This window comes from Cyprinodon variegatus, unplaced genomic scaffold (genome assembly GCF_000732505.1).
Source record: "Cyprinodon variegatus isolate N-32 unplaced genomic scaffold, C_variegatus-1.0 Scaffold395, whole genome shotgun sequence".
Taxonomy (NCBI): domain Eukaryota; kingdom Metazoa; phylum Chordata; class Actinopteri; order Cyprinodontiformes; family Cyprinodontidae; genus Cyprinodon; species Cyprinodon variegatus.
In genome coordinates this window covers 462,640-486,685 of record NW_015150848.1, presented here as the reverse complement: position 1 = coordinate 486,685, position 24,046 = coordinate 462,640, and the positions used below count along the sequence as shown (strand labels likewise).

General features: G+C 34.7%; 1 protein-coding gene across 1 annotated transcript in view; it reads left to right on the top strand.

Annotated features, from left to right (window-relative positions):
* Positions 1 to 20,235, top strand: part of axin1 (axin 1) — a 30,964-nt gene extending 10,729 nt beyond the window's left edge. Inside the window, exons 3-11 of the mRNA XM_015387464.1 lie at positions 3,843 to 3,983; positions 4,689 to 4,785; positions 5,901 to 6,038; positions 8,536 to 9,038; positions 9,128 to 9,292; positions 9,463 to 9,711; positions 9,873 to 9,980; positions 16,303 to 16,452; positions 18,732 to 20,235. Coding sequence (XP_015242950.1) covers positions 3,843 to 3,983; positions 4,689 to 4,785; positions 5,901 to 6,038; positions 8,536 to 9,038; positions 9,128 to 9,292; positions 9,463 to 9,711; positions 9,873 to 9,980; positions 16,303 to 16,452; positions 18,732 to 18,858 — 1,678 coding nt within the window. The 3' untranslated portion in view covers positions 18,859 to 20,235. The remainder of the gene's footprint in view (positions 1 to 3,842; positions 3,984 to 4,688; positions 4,786 to 5,900; positions 6,039 to 8,535; positions 9,039 to 9,127; positions 9,293 to 9,462; positions 9,712 to 9,872; positions 9,981 to 16,302; positions 16,453 to 18,731) is intronic.
* Positions 20,236 to 24,046: the final 3,811 nt, after the last annotated feature.

Genomic DNA, 24,046 nt, shown 5'->3' with positions numbered 1-24,046 from the left:
CCTAATATAACCCTTCCTTGTCATGCACATCCTTTTGACGGTTGGCATATGGTGTAATGTTCTATTTCTTCAAACTGTAAAATCCTTGCAACAAACTAAATTATAATAAACTAAAATGCTTTCTTTAAACCAAACTACGATGTTCCTCTTATATTTGGCACATTTATGTTCAAAGATTGCATGATTGGGTTTTGCATGTAAAGGCTAACATTTCACATTGAAACTGAACGATTGTTGTTCTCTACTTAAAAAAACACTTTAGATTTTAAAATGGAAAAATTTTTTATTTTTTAAATATTTTTTTTACTTAAAAATTCTATGTATGACATGGATGCATAAAAACCTAATTTTATTTCAGTGTTAAATTCTGTTTAAAGCAACAGATTATAATTAAAAATGTCTCCGGATCTTTACTGGTTGATGATTTTCTTGGTTAACACCCTGCTGATTTTTAGTTGGTGACCCATGTTCTACACTGTCTGAGGATTCACAATGTGGCATACTTGTTAGCCTCAGATTAATCTTTAGCCTTATACAGACCACAGACATCCTTCGGTTAAAGATCTCAAGGTCTGATGAGGTTTCCTAATTCAAAGCAACCATGTTCCAGCCAAATAAGAACTGTTCTCACTACAGCCTCTAAGGAGGTGATGATGCGTTGGTTTATACACTGTGATAGCCATAAAGAAAGTAAACTGAAAAGTAAAAAGTGATTTCTAACCAGGATGCAGTTTTGCAGTTTTCGTTTCCCTGAGAGACAAATGATCCTCACTTGGAAATCAGAATAAAATCTCTTCTCACTATATTTCTTAGAAAATAAGCAATAATTTGCTTCTTCTACTTTTACTTATAAACTGATTTATGTGTTTGGTTCCACCCTCTGGCTTAGACTGTATTGTTCGTGCTTGCACAAAGTAAGCACAAAAAAATGAGTTTCACCAGGATGTCAACAGGGAGACCTACAGTAGTAAACTGTAGTCAGTGAATACGATTAAGAGAATTCACCCCACAGGTTTAGCTGTGAAGTAGAGGGTAAAATATGGCCTTATTACCATCATGCTGAGCTAAAACCACATTTATTAGCTTGTCTGCTACGTGAGCTGATTACCCAACAAAAAAACCCTAAGATAGTAACTTTCTTAAAATTACAGTTAATCTAAAAAACAATACTGCATTATTAATTGCATTTAGAGGAACAATAATCTTACGTATTTATTCCACATGGTATCTTATTTTAGCCAATTTAAAGCTATTTCTTATCCATTGTAATTAGGAGCTATGTGCTAGGTGCTTCTTGTTTAAATTACCTGCTTGTATAAAATGGAAAATGTTTAAAGGCATACAGTGTAACTTTTGGCCACTACTCTTCGTCAACTCTTTTTGTCGCAAAGTCCACAGTGTGCCTTTAAAGTAATGAGAATAAAATATGTCCTATTCTTGCCTCCTTAAATGTTCCCAATTATTTTATTTGAGAGTATTAACATGAAAATGCACAGCTCTTCTACTATACTATACTATACTATACTATACTATACTATACTATACTATACTATACTATACTATACTATACTATACTATACTATACTATACATGTTAAATGTCAAAATAATTCACACCACCTATAGCTATATGTTAAAACTGAACATACTGTGTAACTGACAACATTTAAAGCCTGAACTAACCTAGTTTCCAATATATGCACATAAACATATTATTATTCTTTCAAAAAAGGTTTTTCTTTTAAAAGAACGAACAAACAAAACTTCTTTTACCTTTTTTTTTCTTACATACAAATGTATCATATTAACTGGAATTACAATTTCATTCTTTTGTCATGATGCACCTCTACACCAGTTCCGTGAATTATTCGGGTGGGTGTTGCTAATGAAAATCTTGCTGTCACAAAGATTTCATTCGAACTCTCTGTGCTTTTGCATTCCAAGCAGGGAGAAAGCTGAAGCTAAAGGCTTTGGGGAATTCCTACTTTGAATAAAGAATAATGATGCCTTACATTCATAATTTATGGGCTCAAAGCCCTCTAAGAAGTCTGGTTTGCTAAGTTGGTGTTGGTGTGAAATAAAGTATCTTTTTCTTGATATTTAGCAGGTTAGATAACTATGCTTCATAGATCATCTTATTTTTTATGTTTGGTTAATTATTACAGAATGACAGAAGAACAATGTGAAAGAAATTATGAGTAAAGACTAAATGTTAGGGTTTAAGTCTTAAACTAACAGTTTGGTGTCCTACCATCTAATATGTCTTGACCTAAACAGCCTTTGTCACACAAAAAAGTAGGAATTAAATTCTGTGATGACTTTTTGATTTAAATTATCACAAAATAGTAAAATTAATATTTTCTTTAACATGCCTGAATTGTTTACAAAAAATGTAAATTGTAAAATACAAAGGATCACAATGCCTGTATTTTAGGGCATATATAAGAACTGGGTGTGGCTTGCTGCTGATGTTTTCAGAAGAGAAAGGTAACAGTGACAGAAATGTCCCTCAATACATGTAGTACTTAGAGATGATCATACAAAGCATAAACACCTCATGCCAGTTATCACTCGCCATGGATGAGCTGATGGTTCAAGCTTGTTTTGCTGCAATAATACTTGAATTGTTTTGTCATTGAGCAGATCATGAACCTCTGCAAATGCAAGAGGATTCTAGCATTAAAATTGTTTTACCTGATAGGGACCAGAAGTTTGGCTCAAACTGGTTCCTCCACATCTCAGTGAATCTAAACAGAAAGTCGAAATACAAATGAAACAAAAGGTTGTTGCTATGGCCCAAAGTAATAATCTCAACATATTCGCCTGCTGCTCAGAGACTGCTATAATCAAAGAGTGATAAAAAAAATGCTTGTAAGCCTTAATAAAAAGAAGAAATGGGAGCAAACAAGAAAATAAAAAAAAATGTTAAGAAAATTATAGATTTAAAGTTACACCTTCAGTTAACGTCGTCCTTGTTCAAATTTATCATCTTAGATACACTCTCTGTAATTGTGTGGTTTTGTAACATTAAGAAAAAATATTTTACCCGGTAGGGCTGGATGATTAATTGATTTTATTGATTAATCACACTTTTTCTTTATGAAGATTGAATTTCTGGAAATTGTCAATATTGTTTTCACCAGTGTGCTCATTAGGCTCAGGCTTCCATAACTAAGACATCAGTTTATTACTGTTTGTTCTTAAATGTCTATTTATAGAAGATAAACGAGCTTACTGTGTACACTCCAAAAATTTAAATCTTAATAAGTAATTTTTCTTAAAATAAGTGCATTTATTCTTGGATTGAGAAGGTAAGTGAGACACTTTGCCAATGGAACAAGATAATTTACTTTTAAAGTAATAAAAAAACAATTGCATTGTCTTATTTCAAGTGCATTTTATCTAATTAACTTATTTTAAGAGTAAAAATACTCATTCCATTGGTAAATCCTCTTACTTACCTACAAAAATTAAGGGTAAATACACTTAATTTAAGATATCTTTACTTATTTCTAGATTGTTTTTGCAGTGTAACACCACTAGCTGTAAACCTTTAGTGTAATGTATTTTCATTGTTTGTTGTGAAAAAGGATTATTTAACAGGCATTTTTCACAGCTTGGATTTCTTTTCACTGAAATTGTTAAAAGGATGAAAAAGAAAACAAAAACTTTAAGCAAACTTTAGCAAAACCTTTATTTTCTCACTTTCATTAAAACAGTGAAGCTTGTCTAAGGCTATTGCCAAGAAATTGACTTTGAATTAAATGTTGTTTATTTTATTATATTTATCTTGTTGAATGTTCTTCCCTTTCAGAGTTGTTTTTCTCTTATTTCCTAATACAGGCAAGGAGCATGTCGAGAGCCCATCAACCCATACTACGTCAACCCAGGTCATGTTCTGGCCCCAGCCACCAGTGCCAATGACAGTGAGCAGCAGAGCATGTCCAGTGACGCAGACACGCTTTCCCTTACAGACAACAGTGTGTACGTTTCTTGTCACCAGACACTTAAACACACTTTTCCCAGAGTCCTTCTGTCACGGCAGACCTAAACACCGCTTGACTCAGCAGTTTTTGACAATAAAATGATTGTCTAGGCTGGACTGTTAAACATTTGAGTGGAGAATTGTACTGAATGTCTAACCCATATAGTGTTTAAAGAAAACACTTATTTTCCATAACCTAGTCCATTTGCAAGCTGTAGACCAAACTGAGTGTTTTATCTGGCATCACTTATAAGGATCTCTCATTTTCAGAGTCTGTTTATGAGTCAGCCAGATGCGTTTTGCCAAAATGAATTTGAAAAATCTTTTAGGTGAAGTGTGACTGATGAATCGAGCCAGTGCCTTCAAAGTCTGCACAGCTGGGAACAATTTTTTTTATAACTGAAGGGATTGAAAGACTCATTTCTCCCTAGCATTTGACACAGGTGATTGTGTAAATTAGTCGACAAATGATTACTCAAACTTTCTGCATGTAAAGCATGTTGCTGTGACCTGCAGACTACTTATGAGGCAGGGTGGGCAGCCACAATGCTGTAAGAATCTCTCTCCTGCTGCACGGATAACAAAGACCCTTTTAGGTGTTTGTTTCAGAGAGAAAAAACTGTGTGAAGCGTTCAGCTTCAAAGCTGCCTTGTTGTTTATTCATGAGGATGACTGATGAAAATGTCTTTTGTTGTTCATTCCAGAGATGGCGATCCATCATACCGATACCGTAAACAGCATCGCCGGGAGATACACGAGAGTGCCAAAGCAAATGGGCGAGTGCTACTACCTCATTTTCCAGTGAGTTATTCATGGGACGTTTCCCCTCCACCTCGCTCTCCGCCTCTACACCTCTCTCTTTGTAACTGTCTGTCTCTGCTTATTTTTCCCTCTGCTCTGCCATTGGAAATGTGCATATTTTAGTTCAGCTGTGTTACAGCGCCTGTGATGGAGTATAAGAATAGCTGATGGTGAAAGAGAAGGCTGTCTAAATGCAGCTTGATGCCTTCCTAAGCTCTGTGCGCTGAAGCCTTGCAGACATGAATCCTCCCCTGTGACAGCCTGATGCCTCCCTCTGCAGCTTTATGCTGTCGCTTGGTAGGAAAACCCTGGCCCTAATTAGGCCTAGGAGTAAAGAGTCCAATTAAAAAGCCACACATGGCGCCCTCCTATCCTAAATATGAATCTGCTATGTAGTGGACAGCATGATGCTCACATCTCCATGCCTAAACAAATTGATTGATTTCAATGTATTTTTAAATAAAAAGATATATTCTAATAACCCTGGAAGAAGAGAATACGGTGCATATGAATTCGACACACCTACTGAATTACCATCTCATTTTTGACATGAAAATGATCACCTAACTCTATTAATAATTTCCAGACATTTTGCAGCTCTCCTTTCACATATAACCCTTATTTCAACCCAAAAAAAGAAAATAAAAGTGTATTAAATTAAAAACAATTAAAATTATGAAGACAGCATTATTTTAATCACATAAATGTGAACAAATGTAAATCATTAAATCACTAAAAAACACTAATCCTATCTTTGAGAATCCCAGAAGTTAAATGAGGATATTTGCTCTAGTTTGAAATGCATACTAGCAAAAATAGAAGTGTTTAAATGACGATATGCAAATAGAGACTGTGCAGTAAGTAATGAATAGCAAACCAATGAGACAAAAAATCAGTTTTCTAATATTTTGAGGTGGTAAAGTCTTGTTACGCAGCCATTCATATTTCCATTTCCAGTCCCAGTGGAAGCGATACTTTATCTCCACCCGTTTCATTGTTTCCTGCTTCTTTTCCTCTCTCTGACCTCCAACGGGATGTGTGGGGTCAACTGTGCTAAAATAGTTCTAAACACACAAGGATGAAAAAAAGAAACAGTCTGACATTTCTTCCCCCAGCGCATAAACCGGATTCCAAAGGATATACACGTGGAGCCAGAGAGGTTCGCTGCTGAGCTGATCAGTAGGCTGGAAGCGGTCCGGAGGGAGAGGGAGGCTGAGGAAAAACTGGAGGAGAGGCTAAAAAGAGTCAGATTGGTATGATTATTTCACTTTCTGTTCTTGAAACCTTAAGCAGATTCACTGCTTTGGCCGTTCGCACTGGAGCTGAAGGATTTCAGGGAAATATTTTAACAGGAGTAAAGTTCAGGAAAATTATGATACTGATGCTGATTATCATTAGCCCTCATTTTTCCACACTTTGTCTGTTTTTGTCATTACAAAATATTTCCCCCACTCTACATGAGCTCCAACATTTGAATAAATACATTTTTCTGTGGGAATTAGAGATTAGACTGAACTGAACTTCTTAAATACACTATAGATCTGCACAACTTAATAGTGCATAACACCTAACTATATTATATCCCACTGACCATTGTAACCTAAGAGTCCTTTGCCATTACAATATGTGTCACGTATAATGTGATGTGATATTGTGCAGCTCAATTGCACACATAAGAGGTATACATTTGCTGATATTGTAGAATTTCTCAAATTTGATATCAGAAGAGTTTTTTAAATGTTGAAAATTGTTTAAAAAAACTATAAAATTGAGGAATTTTTTGTACAAAAAATGAATAGCATAAAAAAAAAAAGAAATACAATGCTAGGGGGAGAAAAACAAACGGAAGTTCACCAGGGATAGGTCTGGGTTCAAAGGGTCAAGAGTGATTTATTTTAAAGTAATTATATTAATTGGATATGCCCAGTGATAGAAATTGAAGTTGAATAACTTTATTAGAGGGAAAATAAAGTCTGGTTCGGTGCCTAGCCATTAGTTTTCTAATATTCACAAACAAAGAGAAATTAAATCTGCCTGGCCCAATGAAATAAATAAGGCCAGTCATTGGAGTGAAGAGTAAAAGGCTCTATGAATCATGTGGAGTATTCTGTCCTTGGCCTGTCAGCAATCTGGCTGCCTGGATGAATCAGACGGAGCACCTGCACACTCGGCCACTTGTAAGCCTGGAACAGCGAGCCAGGCCTGTTTGATGCCACTTGGATCGGCGATGAAAAGGTTGCTTCCACCACAAATGAAATCTCTGTCTAAACGCTCTGCCAAGTATTAAATCTCTAGGTGGATAATTTATGTGGAAGGCTGTGAAAGGAAAGGAAGCCACCATCACAGCAGTTTGTTTGTTTTTAAACAGAAGGTACAGATAAAATGACTTCTATCATCAAAATCATACTGTGGATATCTAGAGTAGGGAAAAAAAAAGCTTTGGTTTGAGCACTTTAGCAATAAAATAATTATCAGGCAATATGCTGTTACATAAGGAAATACCAGAGAATAACGGAAATAAACAATCCTGGTCTCTGAACCAGTTCTTAATTGGATATTAGAGTTATTATATAACTTCTCAAAGGGAAACAGTCTTGTGAAATTGATTTTAATAAATGCCTAATTTTCACAAATTTAATCAAATGAAGCTCAAAGAAGAAGCCTCTCATAATGTAACCAGTGCTGCTACAATATAAAAATCACAATTTTATCACAAGATCAACAATGATTTGTATTCCTCATTTAAGACATTAGGGCAACACTTACCTAGCCTTTTCCTGTAACAGAGAGGAGATGTCTTGGACTTTTCTTCTTCAAACCACTCAGCAATTTTTAGGATTTATTTTCTTCTGTTGACTGATATGTTTAAAGAACTATTTTGTTTTATCTTTTCATTATTGTCCTTATTGTAGCAATATTTTAATAATCGATATATCTGATATGACATCTTTCGGCTTTGGCTCGACAGAGAAAAAAAAAGTATGAATTTGTACTACCTTAGAACATAGTTAAGGCCTAAATTACATTTCCATATACATGTCCTTAATAACTCTTAATGCTTATTTAAGTAAAAGGCCATGCTTGCCTTAAGGATCCATACATACATTGTATATCATTTGTTTATTTTTCATTTTTGCACATCTCTTTCTTTACCATCTACTGTCTCTCTGCTATAAAATACCTGTAGCGCCCCATCCAGTAGTTTCCCCGCAGCAGTTCCTATCAGAGATCAGTTTAGTCCCAATCAGTGGGAGCTGAAGCTGGATAGGCTGCAGTTGTCATGACCCAGAGTGAGCACAGATGTGCTGTGTGCACAATAATTGACTAAGCTTCTGGTTTGACTCTTTACTTCTAAACACAAACTGAAAAATTATACATTTATGAGTGTTATGGTTAAGTGGGGGAGTGTGGGCTTAGTGGTTAGAGCAGTGTGCTTCTACTCTGAGAAGGTTGCAAGTAGCCAGTTTAATCCCCACAGCCTCCACTCTGGGTTCCTGAGCAAGACCTTTAATCCCACACTGCTGCCCGGGCTCTGCACAATGGCAGCCCACTGCTCCTCAAGGGAATGGGTTAAATGCAGAATGTGAATTTTTATTTGCCATCTACAAGTGGACACAGGAACAACATATATATAACTGCTTGAAATTAATGTATTATGAAAATTTATTAAGTGATAATTTAAATTGTTTACCGGTTCCAGTTTTTTTTAAATATTTTGACTAATTTTTGTTTCATTTTTATCAAATAAAGGAGGAAGAAGGCAATGATTTCTCTGCACCTTCATCATTACCCAGTCAAAGATTCCCCCCTAGTGCTTATTCACTGAATTACAACCCTCGTTATGCTGACATCACATACAGCAGTCATTTTGTCCAAGATACTCATGAGGAAAACCCAGAGAGCATCCTGGATGACCATGTCCAGCGGGTCATGAAGACACCCATCTGCGAATCGCCAGGAACCGGGCGCCAATCCCCAAAGTCTCGCTCTCCAGATGGTTTCTCTGGGTTTAGAGGTGCAGTACAGCCAGGCCAGGGTAAACACGCTGCAAGACGTTGTTTGAAGGGAGAACCTGGCCATTCCTCCCACCACAAATATCAGCATCACAGTCATGTAACCACCATGGAGCCCGAGGGGGCCACACGTTCACAAGGCAACTTTGCCTGGAGCCTGGAGACTAGCAATTATAGCTCAAAATCTCGAAGCTATGCAGATGGGATGGTATCCAACCCTGTGGAGCACATAGGCTACAGGTGTGGCACAACTTGAACTCTTTTTACTCTCATTCACCTCTCCAGAATCTTGGTTTTCTACTTATCAGTTGTGTTCTTCCATTATGCAGCAACAAAAGTGGCCTCCAGTGTAATAGAGTCTTCAAGAGAGGTGAAGAACCGAGAGCTTTTGATGTGCCACGGTCTGCTGAGGAAGGGGATAAAAAACAGAAGATCCTGCTATGGCTTATGGAAGGACAAAAAGAAATGGCTCACCATAAAAGAAGTCCTTATGGGTCAGTGATTTTTTCTTACTTTATTACACCACAAATCCTGTGATAACAGATTGAATGTGAGAAATGTCACTAAAATTAAGCAATTCCATCCATATTTCCCCCCCTAATAAGTCCAAGTTAGAACTTAGACAAACCTAAACCATTTAATTACCATTATTTTTCAAATGTAGGAGTGTCAATGGTTCCAAAAGGACTACAACCCATGAGGGATCTCGCCTCGGCTCCTCAGACCGATCAGGGTTGATGCATCCATGCCTGAGTGGCCAAGGCCGTAGCAATGTGCAGCCGTTTCACCCGTTCATCCAGGACCCTACCATGCCCCCTAACCCTGCACCCAGCCCACTCATCCAGCTGGAGGAGGTCTGTCGGAGGCTTCAGGAGGAAAAGATTAAGTCTGGAGCACTGCAGCCAAAGCACAGGTAATTAGAAAGAAAATGTCTTAAAAACACAGTCAACTGGTGAACTTCCTAAGTGGAATTGGAAAAAAACTGGTCTGTTGGGATTGTCTTGAGCAGACTGCTTTGGTTTTGCTCGGCTCTTTTGGCTGTTGGGTCTAAATCACGGTTGTTCGGTTCCTCAGGTATGTGATGGAGGTGATACAAAGGGGTCGCGCAGCTGTCAGGCCTGTACCGGTCCCTCTGCTCACCGAGGTGCCCGCTGTTTCAGACAGCGAGCTCTCCGAGCCCGAGTATGTTCACTGTGTCCCATCAGTAATAGTGGCAGAGCTCCCCTTGTCATTAATGTTAAATTTATTTTAGCAAAGCCTGACCCTTCAGGGTTTTTTTTTTAAAGGAAATTCCACTTTATCTTTTTTATACAGTAGAAATTGTATAATTTGTGAAAACAAATCCTAGGACTAAAACAGTTGGCAACAGAACACAATAAATGCACTTTGCCTGGCAAAGGTACTAATAGTTTAACTTTTCTTGATTGTTTCATGTTATGTCACACATAAAAAAAAAACATCAATACATTTTAGTGAGATTTTATTGAGAAGTAATTTCCCTCTTGGATTATTAAAGTATTTCTGATTCTGATTCTATATGACAATACAAAGTAGCTCCCCAATTATACAGTGGAAGGAAAACAACAATGTGAATTATTGTGTCCCTTTTTCTCTTTACCCCTAAATATTACCTTAATAGCATCTAATACAAATTCAGAAGTCATTTAAGTTGCTAATATATAGTGTTTAGAACAGTGTCAAAGTTCATCCCTAAACAGACCCAAAAGAAACAAAAACATTTTTGTTTTCCAAAGATTTGCTTAAATTCTGAGTTGGAATTATTTTGCAAGGATGATTGGGTAAGAGCTTCAATTTATAGATGTGCATGCTGGTAGATGGTTCTCTTCAGGGTTGTAGATTGTGGAGTAAAAAATGAGCACTGAGAGTTGATATGCAAGGAACAAAAGTTTTATTTTACTCTGCAGAGGAGAATGGCACAAACCAGCTGAATACAGCTGAGTGTGGTTCTGAAGCATTCAGAACCACACCCCTACATTTAAAAAGAATCCACAGCATACACACACATGAACATTGAATCTTCCCAAGAGAAACACTTTAGTTCATCAAATGGCATACATTTGCTCAGATAAACATTTCAGACAACTGTATTCCGTTCACACCAGAAACAGGACAGGAGAATGATAAGAGCATAAATTTTAACCATAGCATGAAGGAGGCTTTGTGAACTCATTCTTTCTAATGACCGTCCCCTTACCCTTATCTTGAGTAGGGAGGGGGGGCACCTGCTTTCTGTCCCCCTAAACAGTACAGCATAGTGAATGGAACAGAATCTCTCTATCATTACTTCTATTCAAACTAACATTTTATCACACAAAATAGGCCAAGGAAAAACCTTGATTCCACAAGATATTTACTTGTTAGCCAGTAGAGATGTGCGGATACAAGGTTTTTCCATTTCCGATATGATACTGATATTGTACCCTTGAGAACTGATAATAACCCGATACGATATCAGAAGCGATCCTACATACTTTTAATAGGCTCCTTATTTTGTAGCATGAAATGTTAGAAAAGTTTCGGTCAAGCAATATTACTCAAACAGAAAACAAGAAGCAATAGTCAATAGATATGAGAACAACCAACTCAGTTATTGTTACCCAGCAGGTTACAGAAACTTCAGACAGAAGCATCATGTATTCAGCACGCCAGTATTGGAGATTTTAGGCGCAAGCTGATATAACCCGAAATTTATTTTCTCCCTGATATTAGACCATTATCTGACATTACCAGTAGTAGGTTATTTGTACACAAGAGAGCATTGTAGTGCAGAAGCTTTAGTGGTTACCCTGTCTTCAGATAATGAGAAAGGTTTTACTATAGTTTTTTTTTTCATTTTATGTTGCGACCCAGAAGTAAGAAGTTTGGGTGATTAAGTTTTACTGTTTGTGGGCCGTCACATTCTCCATTACCTGTAAATGGCTATTGTTACACATTAATAATGACAGAAACACTGTATCATGTTGTATTTGCAAAAATAGTGTTAAAACTAGGGCTGGAACTAAAGTACAATTTTGCAAATCGATTATTCTGGCTTTTTTCTCGATTAATCGATTTATAATTGGATAGCAAAAGGTTCTTTTTTTTACGAAATGGAAGTGGAAACTAAAATGTTTCCACTTGACGAGTTCTGGATAGATCATATTGACAAAAAATGTAAGCTTAAATGCAAACTGTTTTATATATTTTCTTTACAATTTTGAAATAATTACTGCTTTAGGTGGGTTGCTCTGTCAGCTAAAGGCATGTTTTACTCTCTATACTCCATTTAACGATCAACTGATTACTAAATCAGTTGACAATTAATTCAATAATCGATTAATCATGATTAAACTTATTAATTGTTTCAGCCCCAGTTAAAATTAATCTGAAACCTTTTGTGTAAGACTGACTAAATGTCATGTAAACAAGAAAGACTTGCCATAACAATCAAAGTAAGAAACTTTTCCTGCTGTTGATAATATTGGCAGCCATCATGATTGGAAGTCTGGATGTGTTACCTTGACTTTCCAACTGGGAATTTAGGCTTCCAAGAGTATTCCAGCTGAAGTTTACTCCTCCAAAATGACACACAACTAGTATCTATTTTTGCCTCTGTATTTTTCCCAGTGTTTAGCAACCACAAAGAAGCTTCTGTTTTGTTTTGTTGTGGTAAATTCTCAAGAGGAAGGGAAATTATTTGCTTAATTTACTTATTTTTCTTCTTCTACAATACATATGTTACCCTAAAAAGGATTATAAGAAGTATAGTGAAAATCTCAAGTTACATAAGTATTGAATAAATTATAAAGTCACCAACTTATAACTCATCAACCAACCAAAAGAACATAAAAGCAAAAAAAAATTGATGGGTTCATTTGTCCTCTGTTGGGTGCCATGTCAAGTCAGGTTTTGACTAAGAGAAAAGTAATTCTAATACAATATGAGGCTTTCATAAATGTTTGATCAGAGCCTGAAAGAAAGGCTTAAAGAAAGGATCACAGAGGAAGGAGAAATGTTTGTTCTTTGAGTTTTAGCAAAAGTAGCTAAAGTATTACGAATACGGACCAAATCAGTTTGTGATGTTTTGTGAAAACATGTTTCTGTTTGATGTTTGACTTCCCTCCAAGATGGTGATAAATAGATGGTAGGGAGCTGCAGAAATGTGTTCGACTGAGATGAAAGGCAAATTACATGGCAGATCCAGAGGGAAAAGCCTTCTCATCATTAAAATTCAAGAAAGATTCAGTTTCACAGATTTTACCAACATGACCCTAAAAACAGTATTCAGTAGGTGAACTATATGAGTCGGATGTAAACCTAAGTAAATACGAAAATATGTTGATATTTACAATGTTATGACTGTGTTCTCAGAGAGGAAAGCAAGGCATGTTCCTCTGGGACATTTAAAGCCTTATGATGAGTTCTCTTCATTTATTTGTTACCATTTTCCATTTCCTACCAGTGATGAGAATTTGATTTTTTTTGGCAGCTTAATTTCTAAGTAGATGTGCTAATTTTAGATGAGATAATAATTTTCATCAAGTGTGACACATATTAGTCTGACACTGTCATCCTGTCAGTGTGAAGATTTATGGCTGACTGATAGAGGAGGATTTCTAATGAGGTTAGAGATTAGTAAGGATCTCTTGTCATGTCACTTGCATCCCCAGCTGGATAAACGGAAGACGGATGGATTGACTGTTGAGTCTGTACTACATCGTGTTGTCTATGGGCATCATTCAATTTATTCTAGGACTCACTAATATACCTTTTTGAATCCTTTAATCCTTTAATCCTTTTTAATGTAAGTGACAATAGGGCATATTGATTAAACACAGTGATAAGTATATGTGTAATTTCAACATCTCACCTTTTGACAAATGACATTATTCCTTTTGCTTTAATAAATATGTTAATGGAAATATCCTAAATAGTGGAAGTAGCCCACAACTTATAAAAAAAAATTGAAAAGTTGAACAGAGACATCCAAGATTGTGAAATCTTGGTACTTCGCACTCATGTTTTGCACATTTTGTGCTCTCCACTATTCAACTCTTTTTCACTAGAGCACCTATTGACATCAGACAGTCTTCTCTTTAAATTTGCCTTCATTTTTATCGACCCATATCTTCCTGACGAAGCCACTGACATGGGTCGCTCTCACTTGCCCCCAGTTAAACTGTATAATGTTTTTGCCCCTTGTCTAGCAAAAAAGGATAAACTTCTGCATCTGTTTAATCTCAGACTTTCGCAGCTCTGCTGCTTTCTGTTTCATCAAAACTTGGCTCTGTGAGCAGACCTCATACTGTGCACTTCCAGCAGTTTCACGTCTACCCGCTCAGAGCTCTTCCTATCAAGGGGGGGTTAAATCTGCTTTCACAAAAGACATTAAGTCTTTCCTTGGAGTCATTTTGTATAGACTATAACCTTGTATTTACCAAAGGGATTCTACATTTTGTTCCAGACTGTATATACATCAAGCCTGCATATCAGAGAATAAAAAATGTTTCATAGTGAATGTAAAAACACCAGAAACTCAGAATTCTTTAGGTCAGACCTCTCAAATTAGCTTTAAAAAAAAAACATATCAAGTGCCCCACCAGAAAAAAAAAATGCTATATTACAGCCTTAAAAGATGCATATTTTGCTGATATCAGGACCCTTTGGACATTTCTAACTATCCTGCCCTGCAGTTCATCTACACCGCTATTATTCAGTCAATACTGTGCATATTCAAATGATGCTTTGGCTGATCATCAGAACAGGACAAATAAAATTACAAATGATAAATACGTATGAATATGTGCTTCCCAACCTTCCCTCCATCAAGAAATCGTACAGGTGTATGGACAGGAAAAGGTCAGCTAACATCTCTGCAGACCCAAAACATACTGGAAACTAACTATTTAGATTTTAAACCTCAAAGGGGGTGATTTTTGAAAAAGAAAATCAGCCCTGAAATTGATGTGGTTTTTTTTCAGTCTCTTATTATGATCAACACTCATCAGACAGTGATTGGAGTGTTCCTCATGGTTAAACTTTTTTTTTATATATTTGTTTCTCTTTTAATATATTTATATTTTAAATGTCTCCATTGACAATATGAGGAAGAGGATACAAATATCTTGTGTTTGTCCAAAGATTAAACAAATAAAGCTGAATGTGATTCTGATGTTTACCCATTGGTGTGCCTGTTAATTACTGAGGTTTTGTTAAGGAATGTCTCTAACTGCAGATGTTTTTTTCCCCCCTCTTAGTGGATTTAGGATTTTGCCTTCATTAAGTCCAACAGTTTTAACAAATTAAATGAGGGCCATAGTCATTGAAACTAAGGAAAATATGCTTAATGTAAACAAATGTATAATTTTTTAATAGTAATTAGAAGAAGAATTTTTTCAATACTATTAGATGGTGTAGGATATTATTGATATTTTTCCCCCATTAACTCATTGATTAATGACTTTTATAACACTGCAGACTTCTTTCTTTTTAACAGTGGTTTGTTACATCCTAACAGTGGTTCTTTAGGATTGCAGCAACATATTTCCCAAAAATGGGTTTAGTTAGGTTAAAAAAAGCCACTTTAAACATGATAACAGACCTTTCAGGTACTTTGTTCAATATATTTGACTTCCTCTAGCTTTTCCTCCTGGTAAGATTTTCATAGGAAATAGTTTGCTGAATTTGTACTCTGTTAGCTTGTTACCTTTCTGATTTGATATTGCTTTTTCATAGTTCGTCTTGGAAAGCAAAAACATTGTGTTAAAGTTGCGGGTAAAATCCTGCAGGAAAATGTGGTTGACATAAACAAATGTATTATTTGTTCATAAAAGCAAAGCTCTACAGCTTCAATCTTCAACAATCCCAGAACATATTCCTGCTGAAAATATTGCTGCATATTTGTGTGAAGTTTTAGGTAAAGATGCATGTTTGCTTTGATTTTACTTTTTATTAATTCAGCATCTAGAGTATTTTAATGCAGTTCTGTTTAGAAAAATTCTGTTTTTTCTTAATGGTTTGCTTAAACCTTCTTAATTATAAGGTGCAGTATTTCAGTAGCCTCAGTTCTTTCCTACATAAGCCCCATCTTATTACAGCACACCAATCAGATTGCATTCTTCCACTGAGAGAATATGATTGATTCTTAAGGAAAACCACAAATTTGTTCAGTCATCAAAATATTATATACAGCTGTGTACGCCATGTCATCTAAAAATTGCCTCAATCATAACTGAAATACATTCTCTATTCTTCCTACTTAAAACCTTTGATTTTTTTTCTCACTCAAAACAGCACAAATTTCTTCTTACGAAAACATCACTGTCTTTTATGTGCTCTTCATATTTTCTTTTCTTATAGATACTGCTGTTTTTGAAGTATGAAGTTGTAGAGTTATTTTCTGTGCATATGGGTTTTCTTTTTAACCAAATTTCTTTTAGCTTTGAAAGTTGTTTGACAAAATGAAAATGTACTTTAACTGATTTTCTTTCTTTAATGTTTTCAGACATAAAGGCTCTAAAAAGCAGACGTGTGAGAATATTACCGTGGCTTATTACTTCTGCGAGGAGCTGATACCATACAGGACATCTGTCCCAGGGAGAGTTGTTACTTTGGGCCAGTTCAAAGACCTTCTTACAAAGAAAGGACATTACAGGTGGGAGTTATTTGTTGCCTTTCTCTGTGAAATACCATCTTAAAAGATTTCATATTGTCCAGCTATTAAAAATGTTAATGGATGGGTACTTATCAGAAATTGTTTTTTGGTATAAAGAAACTTTTATGCTGAGTCTTTTTTTTTTTATCTAAGGTCTTTTTTGGTTAGAGATGTTTATTTAAACTCACAACAGACATGAATTCATACTTACGCTTGTCTTTCAATGATTTATCTATCTTTTTTCAAGCTGGTACTAATAATACAATTACAGTGAGTTTTTAACTCAGGAAATAGATGTTCAAATTTAAAGTTATTTGAAATTTTCCCTTATCCAAACAGGGATGATATTAAACACAGATGCTTGTTAGATTTTTCTGTAACCATTAGCAAACTCCTCACATAATTTAGATGGTAAATCTGGACACTCTTCTTGCCAGATTTGGCACTGTTCATTGTAATTCTTGTTTTTTTTGCCTTTAACACATTTTAAGCATAAGACATCTTTGGAAATTTCACAAGTATACATTTTAAATGCATACTTGTGGTACCTGTTCTCCTGAAAATCATAGTTTGGTTAGATTTTAGTTTTAAATTAAAGAATTTAGGGATAGTCCTCCCTTTTCCATTCCCGTTGGTCAGTGCGCTAGTGTTACTTTGAAAGGCATTTTTAATAATTTTTTATTAAAAAAATCTAAATATCTAAGCCTGTATGATCAATACAATCAATAGAATGTTTTAATTGAATTGTTTGTGTTGTGCAAATTTAATATATTTATTTCTCGCCCCAGAAGGAATGGTAAAAATGTTCTTTAATCAAACAATATTTAGACTGTGTGAGAGGACACCCTACTATCTGAATAAATGAAAGTGTGAGTTGAACTCAAATCGTGATCAAACAGATAACTGATCATATATGGAATAAATTCACCACAACTTCCAATTAAAAATATCTTTGAGCTCCAAGTCAAATTTATTTCAGTTATAACTCTTGGGTAAACCAGTGAAACTCAATTAAACTAAGCTAAAATGTACACTAAGAAGAAAGAATAAAATAAATGGATGAAAACCATAATTGATCAATTATACAATGTATCACAGTTTATTTGATAAAGTATAAATGTGATCAAATTAGGTTTTGGCAAATTTTGTGCAATTGGAATCTGCTCAAACCAATTCACAATGCCAATCCAATAGGTGAATAAAAGATTATTTGGCAAAATAATATTTTATATTCCAGCCTCTTCCAGGCATCTGAATTTCCTGAAACTCAGAGAGAAATTTTGCAAACAGTCTGTTTTGAAGCTATTTTGTTCTGATGTCAGCAACCAGGTCCATTTAGCCTTTGGTTAGTCTTGATTACTGGTCCCTGAGTAAGTGGGCCTTGATGGTTTCTTCTCTGATGTAAGCCCCAGGAGAGTGTCACGAAAAAAAGAAACAGGCATGAGACTGTCCTCAAAGCACCATGGGGGGCAAAGTTACACCTTTGTTGAGTGTCTTGTGATACTGTCTTTTGCAGGAGACGGTTGCAGAAGCTTGAGTGTCCGAAAAGCAGGCAAACTTCAATCCTCCTAACCCATTAATTATGTTAAATATCAGTATGGAAACTGATTCTCAATATCCAAATTTAATATAATGGTTTATGGCGCTACATTTGTTTATTAAGATGTCATTTTAGGAAAATATGGATTTTTTTTTTTTTTTTTACTAATCCAGTCCTTGTCCCTCCAAAGGTCAGAGTCACATCAGTTCATCACATTTTGTTCTTAGATGTGTACTTATAACCAACAAACTACCTCTTAGTGTTATGCCAGTAGGTGCAAAGATTACGTTTTTTATATATTTGAGTTATTTGTAATGAAACATGATTCTTTCACAAGCAGGTTTCAGCTTGAATTTCATTTAAAGTTAAATTAAGGTCACCTCCTAGAGGGAATGATTGAAAAAAAAAATGTTTTTAAGGCAAAGGCAAATATGTCATTTGTTATTTTTATTATGAAACAAGTGTCAAAAAAAAAAATCAGATTTATTAAGAAAAAAGTCAGAGATTGGATGTGAGGAGAAGGAAAGCAAGAGACTCATAATGGTAAACATCAACACAATTTGATGTTTATTTTATTCCACCCTGAAAAAGAGCAGGTTGAACAAAATATTTAAAGCTCAGCATTAATGTGAGAAAATTATTCATGAAATATGGAACTTCATTTCAGGTTTGATTCATTTAGCTTTTGTAACAACTAAATCTTCTAACATCACTGTTGACTTTTTGTTTGCCTTTCCAGGTATTATTTCAAGAAGGTGAGCGATGAGTTCGACTGCGGCGTGGTATTTGAAGAGATACGGGAAGATGACACCGTCTTGCCCATCTTTGAGGATAAGATTATCGGGAAAGTTGAAAAGGTTGACTGAAGTGCAAGCTTCAGAGGAAAGAAAACAAAGATAGTGGATGAAGAGCAGAGGAACAGCTTAAGGTAAAGAGGAAGTGAGTTTAAAATGAGATCAGAGGAAAGTGAACAGCAGGGATAGATCAGAAGAAGGAGCAGTTGAGGAAACAACCTCAATCACACATTTTTGGAGTTGGATGTAGCATTGTAAAGTTTTCTAGATTGATGAGGAAAAAAGTACCCTAAAGCTGCATATTTTTGCTATAAAGATATATTTGAGGATTTTCTTCCTAAAGTAGCAGCAATTCTCATTTTTAAGTATCCTGATGCCAGAAATGTACAGTTTGTGTTAAAGGATAATACATTTTTATTCTATTTCTTTTATTTCAAATGCTAATTTTCCATTTTATTCATTTTCCTTGCTTAGGATGATAAATCATTTTGTGGAGCTGACTTTTGTTTTTATGTTGAACTTAAATGTTCTGAATGTGAACTTCTAAGTGTTTTTAACATGTTATTTTGACAAGCTGTATTTGTACCCGGATGATGTGGACACATAATTCCTGATTTTAGACTTTCTAAATCCTGCAAAATAGTGTTTTCAAATTTATTTTGCACAGTTTAAAATATTGAAATGCTAAAAGTAATTTTTTTGTAAATTAAGCCATATTTTTAAAGAATGTCTTAACTCAAAACAGATGTTTGTTCGCAATTTGAATACAGTAGGTTGTGCTAAAGTCAAATATTTCTGGTTCGGTGTGTATTCCATGTAACTAAAACCATTTTTAAGTGGCTAATGTTTTTGAGCCTTTTGCATTGAAGAATAAAAACAGAAATTGATGCAATAATTTCTAAATTAAAAAGGAGACAGTTAAATTCCAATGAGTCTATGCAAATATTTACAAAAATATTTGGTCACATTTTTTCTGAACATTATTAGACATTTTATATTAAACAGGACAACTATACATTAAAATATATAAATACATATATATTTTCAAATCAATAAATATTTTAAAGGGCATCATTTTCCAAGACAACCTGGCTGTATGTGAAAGAAGTTGTTATTGCGCCCCAAACCTAATACCTGGTTCTGTGACTTCTGATTGTGATGTATGCCTTTAATATTTTAATTAAGATATTTTATTTATTTATTTTTTTTTTTTTTCAAACCTCCCACAATTCTTTAAATTTATAGTTGCTATCTAATTACATTGTGATTGTCATTGGGATGCTGCCTGTGAAATTAAAAAGCAGCTTTTCCTCTGGTATAAAAAATGTTACACATGAAAAGTTTTTTTTTTTTTTTTTTTTCTTTTTCTCTAAAATTAGAATTTGACTGGCAGCCCAGTAATTGTCATTATTTATATTTTTCAATGTGTATCCAAGCATGAGCTCCAGATTTTCTTGCAGTTTATGTATTTTTTCAAATGCAAGTTTAAACGCTGAAAAACTCCTAAGTCTGTAATGTAGTGAAAATGAAGTCTGATTTTCAACCTGAAGCCTTCTCCGTGTAACTGGAAAGATATTTGGATCTAAATGGGATGGAGATATTTAACACCAAAGAAACATACTATTGGAATTTACCCATTTAGTATTTATTTCACAGCAGCCCTCAATATCCAGGTTGATGTTTGTTTTCTTTCATTCATATATAAGGACTATCTACTTTTATGATTGAGGGTTTCTTATAAATATTAACACTTCAGAGCATTTGAAGAGTTGATGTTTTCTTACTACTGAAGGAAAGAAATGTCTGCCATTTGACATATCTGCCACATTGGCCATGTAAAAGCAATCAGGTGGGGAATTCTGCACTGAAATTACACAAAAATGAAAATGGGAATTCAAGGCCACCATGTTTGTTTTTATTTTGCTCTTCTTTGTTATTTTCTTACAACATAAAGAACACTAGGACCTTGAGTTGAAAGTGCTCTTTTATTTGATCATGGTGTATTTATTGTTTGCTTTGTTTTTTGAATTGCTGCTGTTTAGATTACTAACTCAAATCATTTTAATATATGTGAAGCTCATTTGCATCCAGTGGTTATTAAGTTATATAGTTGTCATTTTTTTAAGGTTTTGTTTTGTTTTTTTCTTTTTCCTTCTTTTAAAATGAAGGATCAGCACTATTCTGTACTGTGAAATCGCTACTTCTACTTAAATCCATGGTATGTATACAAGGAATTGCAGAGTGCCTTTATTACTATGCTAATGATGTCTGCAGCATAATGTTTAGATAAATATGGTGACAAATTCCTTCCTCTCTGAGGCTTTTTTTGTGTGCGTTACTTTTTTTTCTTTTTTTTTTATCCTACAGACGTCAATGTAAATATGTAGAAATAAAACTGTAAGCAGCTCAGCCTTCACATTCACTGTGTTGGACCTGTTTTTCTTATTTTGTCTGTTTGTTGTTTTTCTCAATAATTAGCATGGTGACCATTTTAAGGTACCAGAACAATAAATCCATGCAATAAACCAACATTTAAGCTTTGTGTGCTTCATCTTTAAATGTTCCTTGTGCTGATATATATCATAGCTATAAAGTGTGGAATAAAAAAGCACATGTAAACATTTATATGATTTTCTCAAGTATAAGAATATCTAAATTTCAGATATTGAAGTTTTATATATGGAAATCAAAATATGATGTTTATAAATATGAATGATAAAATGACTGATAAGAAAATATAAAGAAGGATGGACTTGAAGCCTTAAATAACACACTGCAAAAAATTATCTAAAAATAAGTAAAAGTTAAGTGTATTAATTTTCGTAGGTAAATAAGATGTTTTTCTAATGGAATGGGTATATTTTCTCCTAAAAAAGATGATTAGATAACATGCACTTGAAATAAGACGATCCAATTCTTTTTTTATTATTTTAAATATAAATCCTCTTGTTCCATTGGCAAAGTGTTTCTCTTACCTAATCAATTCCAGAAAAAAATATAATAATTAATTATATAATATTAAATTACATAATAATAAATACACTTATTTTAAGAAAAAATGACTCACTTAGCGTCAGAGTTTGGTTGTGGTTTGAGGACCCAAATGCAGAGGCAGAGAGGGTGAGGAGATTTCTTGCAGTTTTAATGGGGAAAAAACTAAACAAAGGCAGGAATCCAAAAAAAACAACTAATAATGTAAACCCAACCAGAACCATGGAGACATCAGGGGAAAATAATTACGAGGAGCCAGGGAGAGACGAGGTAGGACGAAAACAGCATGGAGATCCAGCAACGACAAGGAACCAACAAAGAGTGACAGCAGAGGGAGAGTATATGCAGCTGACTGAGACAAAGGCAGGGTTAACGAGCTGACAAGGAGCAGGTGTGAGAGGAGACAACGAGGGAGCCAAGGGGAAAGGAACACACACACACACACACAAGACAACAGGGCAACAGTGGACAACAAAAAAAACATGAGAACTAACATAAATCTAGAAATTACAACAAAACAGGAATTAAACCAATAAAACTAGGAAACATGGAGCAAAGTAAAGCACAACAGAAACAAGACCATGACACTTAGATTTCAATTTTTTGCAGTGCAAAGGCTACTCTAATCACGTTTTGGATGTCTTAAACTTATGTACTCCAGTAACTCAGAAAACATGATTATTTTAAAAAAATATTAATGATCATTCATTAGGGACTATTCCTTGAAAATGCGAGGGTTGTAGTGATTTAAGGTGAAGATTTGTTAAAAGTCATTTTTGAAAAGAAAAATGGAAGGAGATACTTTAACATGTGTACAACACATATTTTTTTGTTGCCTTTTAAGTATAGATGTCTAGCTTTTAGAAACTCTTTTATAGGTCGATATCCACAGTTCAAGCAATTTAAATTCTGCAGAGCTACACTGGAACATATAGAGATACTAATCTTTCTTTTCTCCTGCTTTGCTTTCATAGTTTTAGTAAAAGTGATTTTTAATACCTGAAGGATATTATTTACAGAGAGATGTATCTGTTAATTTGTTTCTGTCACATTCCACCTCAATTGCTCAGCATTGTATGTACTGAGGCTTAACACATCTGCAATGCTCTACTGCAGACAGTAGATAGCACTCTAACTCTTAATTTTATGTTTAGATTTGCATGCCTGTATTTACACCTCACAGTGATCCATTGTATGAAATGGTTGTTAAAGATGTGTTAGGCATTTTTCAGAAGATATCAAATTATGAAAGAAAAGCACCATTCAAGAAACAGATTATATTTTAACCCCCACCCACCACCAAATTAACTGGTCACTTGAAAGGGATTTCCACAGGTAATAATAGAAATATAGAAAACAAATTGCATGAGAAGTTGTGTCCGAATTTTCTAACTGTTAGCGGTACTGTACATCTCTTGGATTGTTTTGCCTCTAAATGTCAGATAGATAATGATCAATGCATCATTATGCAGTAAATAATGAAAAATAATAAATAATAATGCTGTGAGCTGCGGCATTCATCTTTTGCTGTGTTAAATTAGTCATTCACCTCCGTGTTTAAATATTAACCACATTAAAAATCAACAACAAAACATGCAACTGTTAAAGTGAGCTTTTACTTAATCATCACATACTGTATTTGTTACATTTTTACACAATAGTACGAAGCTCCAGTGTTTTTTGCTGCTTTTGTTGACACCTCTAAAAGCCCAAAGAATGAGTTATTCCTGTGAGCTGCTGTTGTTTGTGCCACTCCAGACTAAATCAATCGGACCTCTTACCTTTTGACGTCATTCATTTCACTTCACCCTCATTCTTAGCGCTGCTGTTTTAATCTGAGGTATCATAAGAAAACACCAACATAACACAAAGCAAAAAGCTAACCCACATATTTTGTGTTAATGCAGAAATTGCAAGCCTGATAGATTGTTTTATGTTATTCATTGCATTAAAAAAGTAATTTAAAGCTAATCTGTGGCAATTAAACATCATGTTGCTGAATTTGGACGTAAAGTTTAAATTGTATGCAAATTACCCAATTTTTTGTCATCTCTCCTGTTGCATAAAGTTACCGGCAAATGTCAATGATTTAGAAAATAAAACATGCAGATGTTAGACTTCCTTTCAACATACTGGGTGGTTATGGTTGATTGTGTCTTTCTAGTGAAGTTAACTGCAGCTTGACTGAGCTTTAAAGGCTTCAAGTCTACTGTTTTTAGTAATATGACAATATGATATGAAATGATTTAGTGTAACAGAAAACACAAAC